The following is a 15,192-nucleotide window of genomic DNA, read 5'->3' on the forward strand; positions in this document are numbered from 1 at the left end:
CCTGGGTCAGGAAGAGCCCCTTGAGAAAGAAGTGGCAACCCACCTCTAGTATTCTTGCCATGCACAGAGGAGCCTGGCAGGCTGCAGTCAATGGGGTTGCAAAAAGAGTCAAACACAACTTAGCAACTAAAACAAAACAAGAAAAAAAATTATATTAAAGCTTTTGGGATCAATAATTTTTAGGAATATAAAGAGTTTCTAATATCAAAAAGTTTGTGAACCATCTACTTACATGAGCATAATAAGTCATGTTTTAATTTTGATTACAATGGTTTTTAACTTTACCTGTATACATTAAAACACAGCTTTAATGTTTTTTCACAATTTCTCTAAGCTGAGCAAGTGACCTTATTTTGTTAATCATTGTGTTTTGAAAAACCTGGAAACTATCATGTCATTCTGTTTCATTAGAATAACTTAGAAGACCTTTCGATTTTGTTACAACCTGGGTAGTAGATGATAAATACAGAGGTTTGACTTAAAGCCCTACTTTTCTTTCATACACCAGGTAGCTACATTCACAGCATATTTTTTTATTTCTCTAAAAGACTATCAGCCATATACTGAGTAATATTAGAATGTTCTGTAACTGTTGTTCAATCGTATCCGACTCTTTGCGCAGCCCCAGGGACTGCAGCATGCCAGGCTTCCCTGTCCTTTACCATCTCCCGGAGTTTGCTCACATTCATGTCCATTCAGTCAGTGATGCCATCCAACCATCTCATTCTCTGTTGCCCCCTTCTCCTCTTGCCCTCAGTCTTTCCAAGCATCAGGGTCTTTTCCAATGACTTGGCTCTTCTCATCAAGTGGTCAAAGTATTGGAGCTTCAGCATCAGTCCTTCCAATGAATATTCAGGGTTGATTTCCTTTAGAATGGACTGGTTTGATCTCTTCGCTGTCCAAGAGACTCTGTAACTGTAATTGTCTCTAATAGGAGTCTTAATTTCAAAAGCTCCCATTTTTTTTTTATTTCTTTTAATCTAATTGGGACATAATTTTAATAGGTAAAACTTTCTAAAATTAAAGCCAAGTTTTTACTATTACACAATAGACCACATTAAAAATTGTATAAAAGTAAAGCAGTTCTTAATACTTCATGGCGAGCTGGGGAGCAATTTTATAATTAGTGGTAGAAAAGTATATTATCTATATGTCATTAGGGAACCATTGAGTTAAGTAGTTATTATGGACTTTGTCTCAGGTGCAGAGTTTTCTGTACCTGACAGAAATTTCATTTTTGGGGGACTTAGCCCAAAATTTTAATATACTCAACAAGTATATTTTGTCATTCTGCATCTCTAAAGAAAGTGTTTAACACTTAAAAGTTTGTATAGGAGCCTTTGTTGCTTAAGATCAGTGTCAAGGCGTGAAGTATCATTACTGATTTTTAAGAAGGTAGCACAAACTACAGGAAATTGCATGTACTGCTTGTTTTAATAACACTAGAAGATAAACAAATAGAGAAAAAGGAATATTTGTCACATAGGGAACCCAGATGATACAAGGAAGGTAGTAGATTGATGTCTAGGACTGTGGTTATTAATTTAATTTATTGGTATGTCTCAATAAGAGTACAGAGAACTGCCTCAAGTCCACAGGATACTCTTCCCCATTGAAGGAAGGAAAAGGGATAGAAGAGCCTGTACCAGACTTCTGTCTCCTCAGTTCAGCTCATCATTTGCCTGGGGTCTACTATTTTCACGTGGCTGTGCTGTAAGGGTACAGATACTGTGTTAGAAATTGATCCTGCTCGTCAAGGTATTTATGGTCTGAAGAAAGTGATAAGATGATGATATACTTTAATAGCTCTAAGAGAGAGAAAAACTAAATATAATTGTGAACCTTAAGAAGAATCATTTGAATTTCCTAGAAGAACTTAGGAGTCGGTGTGAGTGGAGGAAGACCAAAGGAGTTAGTGTTTGAGTTGGATCTTAAAGGAAGAATGGGTAGAATTTCAATAGACATTAAAAAGGGAGGACAGGGCCTCAGGAAATACTGGTTCAAATGACTAAATTCTGCCCAACACAGAAAAGATCTGCCACGTTAGAATTACCAAGTTTTCGTTTACAGGTGAATCTAACTTGATTTATGCTACTCTGTGGTATATTACATGGAAAGTGGGCAACTAGGTGTGCTCTTTGCTGCTTACCTCTGGATGGCACTGGACTTGAACATGATTTTAGATTTAGTTTAAAGGAATAGCTAATGTGGCCTTATGTAAATCTTTAAACAATGGAACTGAAGTTTACCTGACACCATACTCCATACTAAAGTTGATGTACTCCAAAATGAACAAGGTACTGTCCCAGTCCGCTAGCACCTGACAGTTTACTAGGGCGAACAAGGAGGTAGAGAAACAGACAAATGCACTCCTTTTAGTGGAAATGTTTTGAGATTGGAAGTTAAAAATCTTTATCAGTATGTGTTGTTGAAGAAAGCTGAAATTCATGCTCTTAGTTACAAGATCTTTTTTGCAGTGTTCCTCAAATGATTGTACCCAGCAGTAGAACTCTTGCAGAAAGGGCTTGGTTGCCTTGGTTTTAAGAGCTCGGTTAAAAAGGGGAACCAAAGTCTCAGACCTTTAGACGGCGACAGGATTCCCCACTTATGAAGGGGAATTTCCAGTGCTCTTTGGATCCTCAGCCAATATTTGCCACACCCTGTGTTCAGGGCTGGGCTCCTGATGCTCCGGGGGTCCCTATACCACTCAGGCTCCAAGGACTAGGGAGATGTGTAATTTGCAAGATTCTTGCCTCTGGTGGTATTACAATTTTCTGCTTCCCAATCTTCTCTCACTATATGACCTTAGATCTCAGTTACTTATTACAATACATATTTTTATTGCATTGATGGTCAATACATATTTTAATCTAGAGTAGGAGAAGTAATAATTTTATAATCTTTTAGGCCATTTTGTAATAGTGGGAAATAATGTTTATTCAGGTAATGGCAGACATTTAAATATGAGTTTACTATAAAATTACACATCTACAACAATCTAATTTAAAATCCATTCTTTTCTCATTTAGGGATAGAGAGTTTTTAGAACATCTCTGTGTTCCTTTCCATTTGTCTGTTCCTTCTGAAATATGTAAGGTCATCAGTTTCTATAAACCCAGTCTTTATTTCTGCAATTGTCTGCCAAGAAATAAGATGACATCAGTATTCAAAGCATTGAGCCACCTGCCCATCTCTGTCCTTTTTGCAGTGGTTTCTGCCAAAATAGAACATCTAAAAAGGAGAGGAGAGTCAACAACTGTAATTTACTGCTTGTATTGATAATTACAGTTACTTTTCTTACAGTCACTTTTAAAATTTTTGTTTAAGCATGTTTTTTATACTTAAGATATTTTGTTATTGCAGTGTGTTAATTTTTTTTTGAAGGTATTAAACTATCTTCTAAGTATAGCTTTAAAAATCTTCAAAAATTGGGGAATTAGTATGTTCAGTGGAATCAAAAATTTCTGCTTTGCCAGAAGTTTTTATATGTTAAATACATTTTTTAACCTCTTCAATGTCTGTATATAAAGTTAATTACACACATTACTCTCAGTATTATTCTCTCCTATAGATATAAATTCATAAGGAGCTTTTACATTTTAATGGATAGAATTTGTATGTTTTTCTTTTACATTTCAATGGATAGAATTTGTGGGGGTTTTTTTTGCTTTTCCATTTTTTAATGAAATAAACTCAAGAAAAATGTAAGAATTAAATTGAATAATTTATTTTAAAGATACTTAGTAGCTTAAAATGCAGCAATTAGTTCTCTTTAACAGTTAGTCTCTTAGGGGCAAGTAATTTGCTGATTACCTCTAAAGACTTATAATTTTAAGAATCTTTAACTTTCACATATCTTAATTTTCTAGTGGGATTAATTTATATAAAATGATCTAGTAAATTACCTGACAGAAAAGTGTCAGAATAAGCAATTTTTTAAATATAATCCATCTTTATGCTTTTGGTGTTTTGTTTTCCAGTAGATAATTACTTAATAGGCATAATTTCAGCTGATGAATTTGAAGCATAACTTCTTTCAGCTATAATAACATATCTGAAAAAAGATATGTTTTTGTAGCACTTTTGAGATCATAACCTTTGTAAAATAATCTCTTAGGACACATGACACCGATATATAAAAAGTATGAGTTCTTATTTTATAACTAGTTTTTCTCTCGATTGAAACTGTAGGATTTTATGGAAAAATTTTTAAGCAAATTCTGTGAATGTTGTCTTAAGATATTTGAAGGAAAATCAATTAAATTTACTACTATCTAAAGTTTCTTACATATTTTATACCTTCTTTTATTTTTAATGAGTCAACATATTAGAGAATTTCCTTTCTTCTTTTTAAGTTAGTGATTTGAAAATTGTCATCAAATTGAGACTCTGAAGAATGGTATCTACAAACTTTTCTGCCATTGTGATTATTTTGTTGGTTTTTTGGTTTTCCAGTCTTATCCAAATCAAATTTTTATTTCTATGAAGTTACCTTAATACTCGTTTATTCTGCTTGTGTTCATTCCTGAATTTTTAACCATTTTGTATCTTTACATTACCTGAGTAGCTGAAACCAAGACTAATCAATGCTATGGAGCCATGCTGTGCCATAGAACCTTTGGCAATGATAGAAGAATTCAGCTTGGTACCCACATGTGGCTGTTATATACTTTACATGTGGCTAGTGCAATCAAGACACTTAGTTTTTATCTCCTATTTAATGTTAATCGACTTAAATTTGGGTTTCTCTGGTGGCTCAGATGGTAAACAATCTGCCTGCAATGCAGGAGTTCAATCCATGGGTTGGGAAGATCTCTTGGAGAAGAGAATGGCAGCCTACTCCAGTGTTCTTGCCTGGAGAACTCCATGGACAGAAGAGCCTGGTGGGCTATAGTCCATGGGGTCACAAAGAGTCAGGCACAGCTGAGCAACTAACACAACAACAAACTTAAATTTAAACAGCCAAGGGATACTATAATGGACAGTACAGTTACAAAAACAAACCCGGACTTGATTTTCGGTTTTATTTTTACACAATTATTAAACAAGATTTATGACTTAAAGGTCATTGTGTAAGATTCACTACTATGGTCAAAGTCATTTATTCCCTAGGACAGGATATTAGCTTTATATTTAAGAAAGGAAAACTTGGCAATATTATTCCTCAAAATTAGTGCAACTGCACTGCAAGTTATTTTCATTTCTAATATAGACCAACGCTGGAATTCTTCTATTAGAGTAGCATATGTTGAGAAAGTATATCACAGCTGTTCTAGTTTGGGGTGTTTTATTTTGTTTTAGGGAAAATTGACAGAAGAATAAAAATAGAATCTTCTTTTGTATTGCACTTTGTGTTTTTGGGTTTTTTGGTATTTTTTTAAGTGTTATCTCCTCAAAAGCTAGGGCCTAGAATTGGCATGACTCAATTGTGAGGGGAAAATATTTCTTAGCATGAGAGACACTCTTACAGTCGAGACAGAGCTGGGGAAAGGAGAACTGAAAGATACTGTTGGGAAAAGGCAATTATCGGATTTAGCGACTAACTAAATGCAGATTCCTAAGATAAAGGGTCCACGACAACTCTGTAAATCAGAGCCAGGGTTACTGGTATTGTGTGGCGATTTTATAACTTAAAGAGGAAAGTAAGGGCCAGCTGGTTTAGGGTAGGAGACTGGTTTTAAATATGTTAATTTTAAGGTTCCAGCATGTCACAGGCAGTTCAAAATGGCCCAGGTCCGATGGAAGGGCAGAGCAGTGCTAACTCATGCTCTTTAGCAAAGGTGCGGGAGTCTGTTACAGGGCCTGCTTGCTTTTCATATCACGTACCCTTCTCTCTCCTTTACCCACCCCACCCTCCTCCCACCAGTATGGTGAGGCTCACACAGTCCAGCAGAGTTTTGTTTGTATCAGGAAGATGGAAGCCATGGGTCAGCACACTCACTTGAGAGAATGAATACTGATGAAGGAGATGCAGGGAATGTCTAGGAAGAGAGTACAAGTGGTGAAAGAAGTTGGAGGATTGGGTGCTTCAGAGCCAGGAAAGCCAAACTAGGGGAGAGTTGCCTAGCAAAAGGAAGATCTTCTGAGTTTTGCACGGAGGCAAGAAGGCTGGAGATCACAGAGGTAGCATCTCAGCTGGGATCTGAAGAGTGTGAAGAGCGGCCCTTCAGTGGGTGTGAAGTTTCAGTTATGCTAGATGACAAAGTCCTAGACATTTGTTACACAATGTTGTGCTTATAGTTAACGGTAATGTACTGTACAGTAATTACTATAATTTGTTAGGTGGGTAGAGCTCATGTTATGTATTTTTTACCGCAAGTTTTAAAAGGGGAAAAGACAAAGTCCTTGATACTTCTTGGCAGACTATACTATGTGCAGACATTGAGACAAAAGATTCTTAGAACTGGCTGATTTTTTTTTTTCTTTTCCCAAATTGCTTCTTTCTGAATTCACTCTCAATACGGTTGAGAGCATTTCTGCAATTAGATTAAAATGCTTGGTTATGGGATTGAGTAGGTGTGACCATCAAACCAATAACTCTACAGAGGAGTCATTTAACATTTCAAAAGGCATTAAGATGCCTGAAGATGTGATTTCACAAAAATCAGATGTAGTCCTGAGCAGCATGTCTGTGATGGTGGAGCCTTGTCCAATGGCAATATCTTCACAGGCTGTGCTGTCAGAGTCAGAGCCACAGGTGGTTGCTGGGCAATTGAAATGTGACCAGTGTGATTGAGCAACTGGACTTTGAATTATATTTAATTTTAATTAATTTAAATGTAGTCACATGTGGCTGATGGCTACTGTATAAGGCAACTCAGGTCTAGAGACTTCAGGAAAGTTAACCAGAGCACGAATAAAGTAGGAACCAAGTTCTTGGGCATTTTGGATTTGAAATGAAAGATGAGGAAAGGTTTTACAAAGTATTATATAGAAGACCAGAACTCCAGCTTATGGTTGAAAATGGAATCTTCTGGATATGGTGTTGAGAAATGGAGTATTTCCTGCCATATCAGTAAGCAAGGATGTCACAGTCATCAGTGATTTCAGCTCTCCAAATGTGAATTTCTGAGCCCTGAGGGCACCCAGGAAGCTGAAGTGATCTGGCAGCCACTGCTGGCTGCAGCCACTCCCTGTGGTGAGCACAGAAGCTCAGGATGTGAAAAAAATGTAGGATACTGGCCCAGAGAGCTGAGATGCATGTGAAAGGAATGATGTCAATGAGCCCAGGCTCTTGCATCTTCCCATATGTAGAAAAATGCTAAATTCCTTAACTTGGGGTATCTGGTTTTCTTTAATTCACAAAAATACTTTTGATGTTCAGACCTGCCCTTTATTGCAAACTTCTGTATAACCTGACCCCTCCCTCTGCCTCCTTGGAGCAGTTCTCTCAGGGTTACTTGAGATGCTGCCTGCCAGGCTTAAGTCCTAAAAATTTCCATCAAGTAAAACATAACTCTCAACTTTTAGGTTGTGACTACTTTTTAAGTCAACAGTACTATGCTACTTCTTTTGTGTTTTATTTTATCAACTTTAAAAACATTAGAGATAGAAAGTAGGTGGGGAATAAACATTCAGTAAAATGAATTTTAAGAAGAATTTATAAACTACCTTGATCATTGAAAGAACTTTTTCACCTTCATATAAATATACAAAGCAGTTAACTGAGACAATAGTAATATCCTCACCAGAAAAGATGCTTCTTTTACAGAAACAGGAAGTAGGCTGATTCTTTGAATAGTGACACCATTTTAAAAATACAACTGAAGAAGGCTACATGTTGGTATAATTTTAAAATGTTAGTTTTCCCTTCTCTTCAGTGGGCTTCCCTGGTGACTCAGACAATAAAGAATCTGCCTGCGATGCGGGAAACCTGGGTTCGATCCCTGAGTTGGGAAGATCCCCTGGGGAAGGGAACAGCTACCCACTCCAGCATTCTGGCCTGGAGAATTCCATGGACTGTAGTCCATAGGGTCGCAAAGAGTCAGACGCAACTGAGAGACTCTCACTTTCACTTTTCAGTGTATAAATAGCTTTCTTAGGTGAGGCCACATTATCTCTCCCCTGAGCTATTGCAGTAGCTTCCTAGCTTGGGGTTTGTTTTTTTCTTTGGGGGTGTTTTTTGTTTGTTTGCGTTTTTGTTTGTTTTGGTCTCTGGAGTGACTATCACACCAAGAACTGTATTATCGAAAACACAGATCTGATCCACAACTCTGCTTAAGGAATTTTTATCTGAACTATGTATACAGTTGCTTCCCTGGTGGCCCAGTGGTAAAGAATCCACCTGCCAATGTAGGAGACAAGGGTTCATCCCTGGGTTGGGAAGATCCCCTGGAGGAGGGCATGGCAACTCACACCAGTATTCTTGCCTGGGAAATCCCATAGGGAGAGGGGCTTGGCAGGCCACAGCCCATGAGTCACAAGAGTTGGACATAACTTAGTGACTAAGTCACCACCACCACCATGTATACAATTAAAAGTTTCAAAAACATTTTTTGAAGACTTTTTTTCATTTTTGAAGTTAGTGAGCTAAGTGAACATTTTCTCAACTGATGAAAGTAAAATTGGTAAAACATTTTTTCATTAGCATATTGGTAGTATGCAACAAGAACTTTATAAAGATTTATAACCTAAACCCCAGTAAATCCACATCTGGGAATGTTTCTAAAGAAACCATCTTAAATACTGCAAAATATGCCCCCAAGTCTCTTTATACAAAGATATTCATCATAGCACTATTACAATAATGAAACCATACATACACCACCATAAACTGTACACCATCATAAACCGTGATGGTTTAGTCACAAAGTCATATCCAACTCTTGTGACCCTGTGGACTAGAACCCACCAGGTTCCTCTGTTCATGGGATTTTCCAAGCAAGAATATTGGAGTGAGTTGCCATTCCCTTCTCCAGGGGATCTTCCTGACCCAGGTATTGAACCCACATTTCCTGTGTCTCCAGCATCACAGACAGATTCTTTATTTGCTGAGCCATTGGGGAAGCAAATGACTAAATGATAATTCATAAAATGATGTACTACCATACCGCTTTGTATATGCATATACAAACTATAATATAGTTAATACATTTCTGCCAGTCTTCTACTTTTTCATGTTCCCACTGTACTTCAGTTCAGTTCAGTCACTCAGTCACGTCCGACTCTTTGAGACCCCATGGACTGCAGCACGCCAGGCCTCCCTGTCCATCACCAACTCCCAGAGCTTACTCAAACTCATGTCCATCGTGTCGGTGATGCCATCCAGCTATCTCATCCTCTGTCGTCCCCTTCTCCTCCCGCCTTTAATCTTTCCCAGCATCAGGGTCTTTTCCAATGAGTCAGTTCTTCACATCAGGTGGCCAAAGGATTGGAGTTTCAGCTTCAGCATCAGTCATTCCAGTGAACATTCAGGACTGATCTCCCTTAGGATGGACTGGTTGGATCTCCTTGCAGTCCAAGGGACTCTCAAGAGTCTTCTCCAACACCACAATTCAAAAGCATCAATTCTTTGGCTGTACTTAGCACATTGTGAATGCTCAGTGAATATCTGCTGAATAAATGAACAAATGAATGTTGACACAAACGAAATCGTATCAGTTGCTTCTTATCAACTGGTTAAAATTAACAGATGTTATATTCTTTTAAGTATAGTAGCATGCAGTTCCATTTGTGATGAAAATGTATTTCAGATTTAAACCTTGGCCACTCCAGAAAATATTTTTGTAGGCAAAATAACTATTTCAGACCTTTAAAGGTAAATTCAGTTGATAAATATATCAGATAATGATTTTTATAAATAAATCATATTAGTAGTAAATCATTCTCTATCTCCAATGTCCCTTTGTACACTTTTAGTTTATTTTTCTCTCCCTATATTTTCTCTGAATTTCATGTAGTTTTTAAATAAATATATATAAAAGACTTCACTTATCTCCCTATTGACATTTTCCCCCTCAAACCTGTGATCTGTCCTCACAATCAGTTTCTCTAACTCCTTTGTTTATTTGAAGTGATCAGTTGTCAAGGAAATTGCCTTTCACATACTGGTGCATTAGGCTGTATTATATAGAAAGTATTCAAATTTTTATTTCCTATAATTTACTAAGACTAACAAAGGGAAGAAGTCTGTCATTTTCTTCTAAATTATTTTTCTAGGTAAATCCAGATGATGGTTGATGCAGGGAAGAAATACCAATATTAGAAATTCTAAGTTGTTTCTTTTGACATGGAATGTACTTCACCAGCAGATTGAGATCTCTTTGTCATCCCTTCACAAATATAACCTAGATGATTAGTTCTTCCTAAAGCAGTAACAGTTGAAGATGATCATTGTTGAATATATTTATTTCAGTAGCACCCTGAAAATTGTTGGAGACTGCGTGCCAAACTTCTGAGGGCAGGGCCCGGGTCTATCTTGCTCACCCTATGTCTTGAGGCTATCACAGTGTCTGGTTCGGTTCTCAAAAGATTGTTGAGTACTTGACTGCTTCCTAATGAAGGAAGGGATTTAAATACTTTTTTGTGTTTGGTAGGCTCTTGGATTGTAAGGAACAAAAAAGATTCAGGCTACCTTTTGGAGAAAGAGGGAAGGAGGGAGTGGGGAGAAGGGCAAGCTCAGTGTTCACACTCATTTCCAGGAGACATCTGTTCCCCTGTTCTTCAGTTTCTTCCTCAGCGTCTTTATAATATTTATAAACCATAGCATAGTCCCTGTTTTTGTGTTACGACTTTGGAGGGCTTCTATTTCACAGCCTTATTACTTGTATTATAGAAAATTAAGTGGCCATTCCTCCTGTCTCTTCTCCTGGTAAGAAGGATCTCAAACCCTGAGAGCCTGCCTCTGACTCTTCCTGCTCTTCATTATGCCTACGGAGGAGGAAGTTTGTTCCTGATGGGAATTTTCCTGACTTACAGATGGATGTACTTAAATGGGGCCACAAAAACAGTATTCAAAAAAAAATTAAAATGAACACATACATACCATTGGTAATATAGCAATTATTAATACTAAGTAGAATAGCAATAGAACAGTAAATATTGTTATAGTCTCCATTTCTCAGGTTAAATTAACCTCTACTTCTCCAAGTTTTACATTTTTCTTATTGAAAGCTTCAGAAGTTTATATTAGATATGCTTATTCCTCTTTTATTCAGAAAGAAAAACAGAAATCAGACCATTGCTTTAGGAGGTTGTATGTAATCCTCTTAGAATCTAACTTTTCCTTTAGCTTTCAAATTGACGTTTAACAGTGTCCTAGTATAATATTAGATATGATTTTATTATGTAGGCTGATGGTTTCCAGTCATGTCAAATATGGGCTAAAATCTCTGGTGCTATAGAATATGACTGAGGGAGTAATATTCGAGGAGCCTGCCTGTGTACCCAGCACCGCGGTAGGAGCTTGTCTGTCTCGTTATCTTGTTCATACAATGACCCCATAGGTTGTTTGCTGTTGTTGTTCGTTATGGGGATGGAGGGGGCGGAATCCAAGACCTAACACTCTGATTTTACATAATTCTATTTACTTATTCCATTTATTTTATACCTTAGCAATTTATACCAATTTAACTTTTCATAGAAAGTCATCATTAATATATAAAACTTTTCTTTTAAAAACAGGATAAAAGAATCAGAGTATCTCAACCCTTGACAAGAGGACCAAGTGCCTTTATTCCAGAGAAGGAAGTAAGTCAATCTGTCTTAATATATATATAAAGTGATTTTAAAAATAACTTAGTTGTGTCAAAGAATATCTGCATTTTTTAATATGGAAGTAAACGTGGTTTGCTCTTATTCTTATTTGTCAGAAAACCACAGAAGTATTTTCTTTTCAACTTCACTTGAAAGATTATATGTGTAATAATCGTCTTATTTGGAGTTAGATAGTACTGCAAGTTTAGAAAAATATAAATTTTTACCATATTTGATTTAAATACAACATTTCTGAACAAAGCTGCTAACAGTAATAAAACTTAATATTATCATGTAGGTTTAAGGTTTTAAAATGGCCAGTGTTTCATGGTGATTATAGGTTACATAAATGTTAAGAAAAGACATTTTAAAATGAAAAAGTAAGTTTCCCAACTAAATCTATTGAAGAAAACATGATATTATATCACTAGTAATTAATCTTTTCATTTGGTTCTAAGTCTCTGATGAGAGAATGTCAGAGAATCTCCACTACAAGCTGCACTTTTGATGAAGCTGGGGGAGTCAAGATGGTAAATGCAGAAAGAAAGTTTGTGAAATGACACAAAAGATATTGTAAGAAAATTTGCATGCCTGTTTAGTGGGTACACATCTCTATGAAAGATCACAGCAATGTTTAAGACCTGGAGATTCCTAGCTGCCTTTAACTTATACTTGGGCTAAGAAAAATTTAAGGCCCACTAATTGAGTTTTTCTCTGCTTCAGGGAGTTATTAACTCATATTAACCATGATTATATATACTGATTCACTATTGATTGCAAAAAGATATCATTTATCTTAAAGCACTAGCATTATTCCTTTATTGTTCAGAAATTAGTCAACACATATTTAGAGCACCTATGATGTTTCAGGTATCCCTTAAAGAATGAGTAGAATTGAATAGTAATACATGTCAGGTCATCACTAGAGTCAGCAGTTCCATCATGTTCATTTTGCCTTTTTAGTGACCTTGCCATTTACATGAAACTCCAAAGTTACCAGTAGTGTTTCAGGAGCTCAGTAACTGTAGCTGATCTAGGTGGTGACCATGCATTAGAGAAACTGCTGGGCTTGTCCTGTTTCCCTCCTGGAGCACACGGCTGCTCTTAGCAGAGTGATTGCCTAATACATACATAAAGACTTCCTGAAATACTGCCATTTACACAGAATGTATTTGGAGGCAATCTGGTTTGCAGAAGCAACGGCTGTTTTCAGGCTCTGTTGCATCATATGACTCTAGTAATGTCTTTCAGGCATCAGTTAAGCAGAAGAATCTTCTGCTGGAAAACAAAACAAAAACAACAAATATTCTGTCCCTAACTATATGGAGTTTATCATGATCTTATTCCATTTTTAACTGTCATCTTGGTTCCCTGTGGTTGACAAAATGGGAGGACATGAACAAATGGAAATACATTTGGTTTTATAGTGAGCCAAAGTGGAATTGCCTTTTTTTTTATACCATTGTAATTAACATTTCCTCACAATTAACACTTTTCAAACATCACACTTCCTTTGGGATTAAATTTTCCTCAATCAATAGTGCCTTTGTATAATTTGTACTTATCTTCAGAAGAGATTGTGAAGCCAGCCCTGAAAAGTAAACAGAGCTTCTTAAGAGCAGTTTTGATCTTTAGAAAGACCAGGAGTCTAGATTTGAGGAGATCTAGATTCTAGATCAGGCTCTGCTATTAAATAGCTGTATGAGCTGACATTCAATCTTGAATCTGTTACCTTATCTAAAATAAGGGCCAAGTTAAGTTCTTCTTAACTCTAGAACTCTAATTATAAAATGCCAATAAATAATGAACCAAGCCGAGAAATACACATCTGATGTCCACTGATTCCCACTGAAACAAGTCCTTCCACGGGGTGCTAATAAGCTCTTAACACCTTCAGATGCAAATTGTTGGTATGACGCCCAAGCTGTCATTGTTTATAAACCTGTATGTAAATAATCTATTTTTGAGAAAGTCCTTTTGATTTTCTCAGATGCTGCACGTCCATTTTAATAACTTACCTTGTTTCTAGTAATTAATATGATAGGCTCAAAATAGGAATCTAGTGTCCTATTAATTTTTCAATTAACACTTTCTTACAAATTATCCTATTTTTCTTTGTCCCCAAAAAAGAATGCAGAAAGCTTTTTTAATGTTGAATAACGAAAACAAGCAAAGGATCAGACTGAAAAATGTCTGTCCTAAGATATAGTCATTAACTGTGTTCATAGGCTATTGAGATAAAATTCTAAATGCTTTCCCTCCCCACGAATCGATGTGACAATAGCCAGGCAAGCAGGCCCTGAAAATTTTTGCCTTATGTGCCTGGCAAAGCAGATGGAAGCTTCTTTTCTCCAATTTCATAGCTGTGTGTATAGTGTTTGATAATTTAACATTTGTTGTTTAATAAATTGTGGTCCCAGAGCCAAAAATGAACGGTGCTTTCGTTTTCATTTCTGTTTCTAGTAGGAACAACTGCATTATTTCAGTGTCTGTTAATATCAAAAGGACCTTCATCGACTTCAGTCGTGGAATAATGCATGTAAACCACTGGTGTGTTTACTTCTCAGTCGTGACTTTGCTTTGTGCTTCTTGGTTGAAAGGTTGTCCAGGCAAACACAGTGGATGAACGTACTAACTTTCTTGTGGAAGAATACTCTACATCCGGTCGCTTGGACAACATCACCCAGGTCATGAGCCTGCACACGCAGTACCTGGAGTCCTTCCTGAGGAGCCAGTTCTACATGCTGCGCATGGACGGCCCCCTTCCTCTACCGCACCGGCACTACATCGCCATCATGGTGCGCTCACTTCCGGTTCCTGTGTTCACGTGACTTTGTCCTCATTTAGTCCCTCGCGCTGCTGGTATTACCTGTGGTGCAGAGCGAAATATAATTACACGGAAACAGCAACTCAAGAAGCTTGTGACCTTTTGGATTCCAAGTCCACTGGTTACATCTTGAATGTTGTAACCCACTTAATATACTGAATGTTTCTGATTTAATTATTAGTGAAGTCATTTTCCATGTGTACTCTCATGATTGAAGATCTCATGATTGAAGATGTTTATAGGGTCGAAAGTTAAGTTCCTAGTGTCCCTCAAATTTTCTTTTTACTCCTGATAGTTTTCTTTCAGTATTAATATAAAGCAGGTTAGTTGTGACTTTTTATTTAGTTATTCTGTACATGAAGAATATCACTGATTTGGCCAAATAAGAGCGAAGTATTAGCACCAAAGGCGACTCTGTCAGAGAAGAATTCTTAAATAAGTTATAATACTTCTAAGTTTAGTACTTGGTACAAGCTAGTTAACTAATTAATGTTTGAGAGAGAGAATTATAAATTGGGATAATGGGCAGCAGGAATAGGAAGGTAGAAACAGTGCTACAGTTGAACTGTTGCTGGAGAAAAGAACAAGATGCAAGTGCGATATATTTGAGACGTTAGGGGAACATCTGGGCTGGCAGAGCGACCGGAGCCAGCCAGGAGTTAGTCTCTATC

The 15,192-nt window shown here is 36.9% G+C and overlaps 1 protein-coding gene across 3 annotated transcripts in view; it reads left to right on the plus strand.

Moving 5' to 3' along the window:
- SESN3 (sestrin 3) overlaps positions 1–15,192 on the plus strand; it is a 69,935-nt gene that overhangs the window by 38,113 nt on the left and 16,630 nt on the right. For all 3 annotated transcript variants that reach the window (XM_081545466.1, XM_081545464.1, XM_081545465.1), the window contains exons 2-3: positions 11,623–11,688; positions 14,295–14,492. In XM_081545466.1, the coding sequence (XP_081401592.1) occupies positions 14,385–14,492 (108 nt within the window). In that variant the 5' untranslated portion in view covers positions 11,623–11,688; positions 14,295–14,384. The remainder of the gene's footprint in view (positions 1–11,622; positions 11,689–14,294; positions 14,493–15,192) is intronic.

Source organism: Giraffa tippelskirchi, chromosome 11 (genome assembly GCF_054371585.1).
Source record: "Giraffa tippelskirchi isolate mGirTip1 chromosome 11, T2T-mGirTip1v1.2.pri, whole genome shotgun sequence".
NCBI lineage: Eukaryota > Metazoa > Chordata > Mammalia > Artiodactyla > Giraffidae > Giraffa > Giraffa tippelskirchi.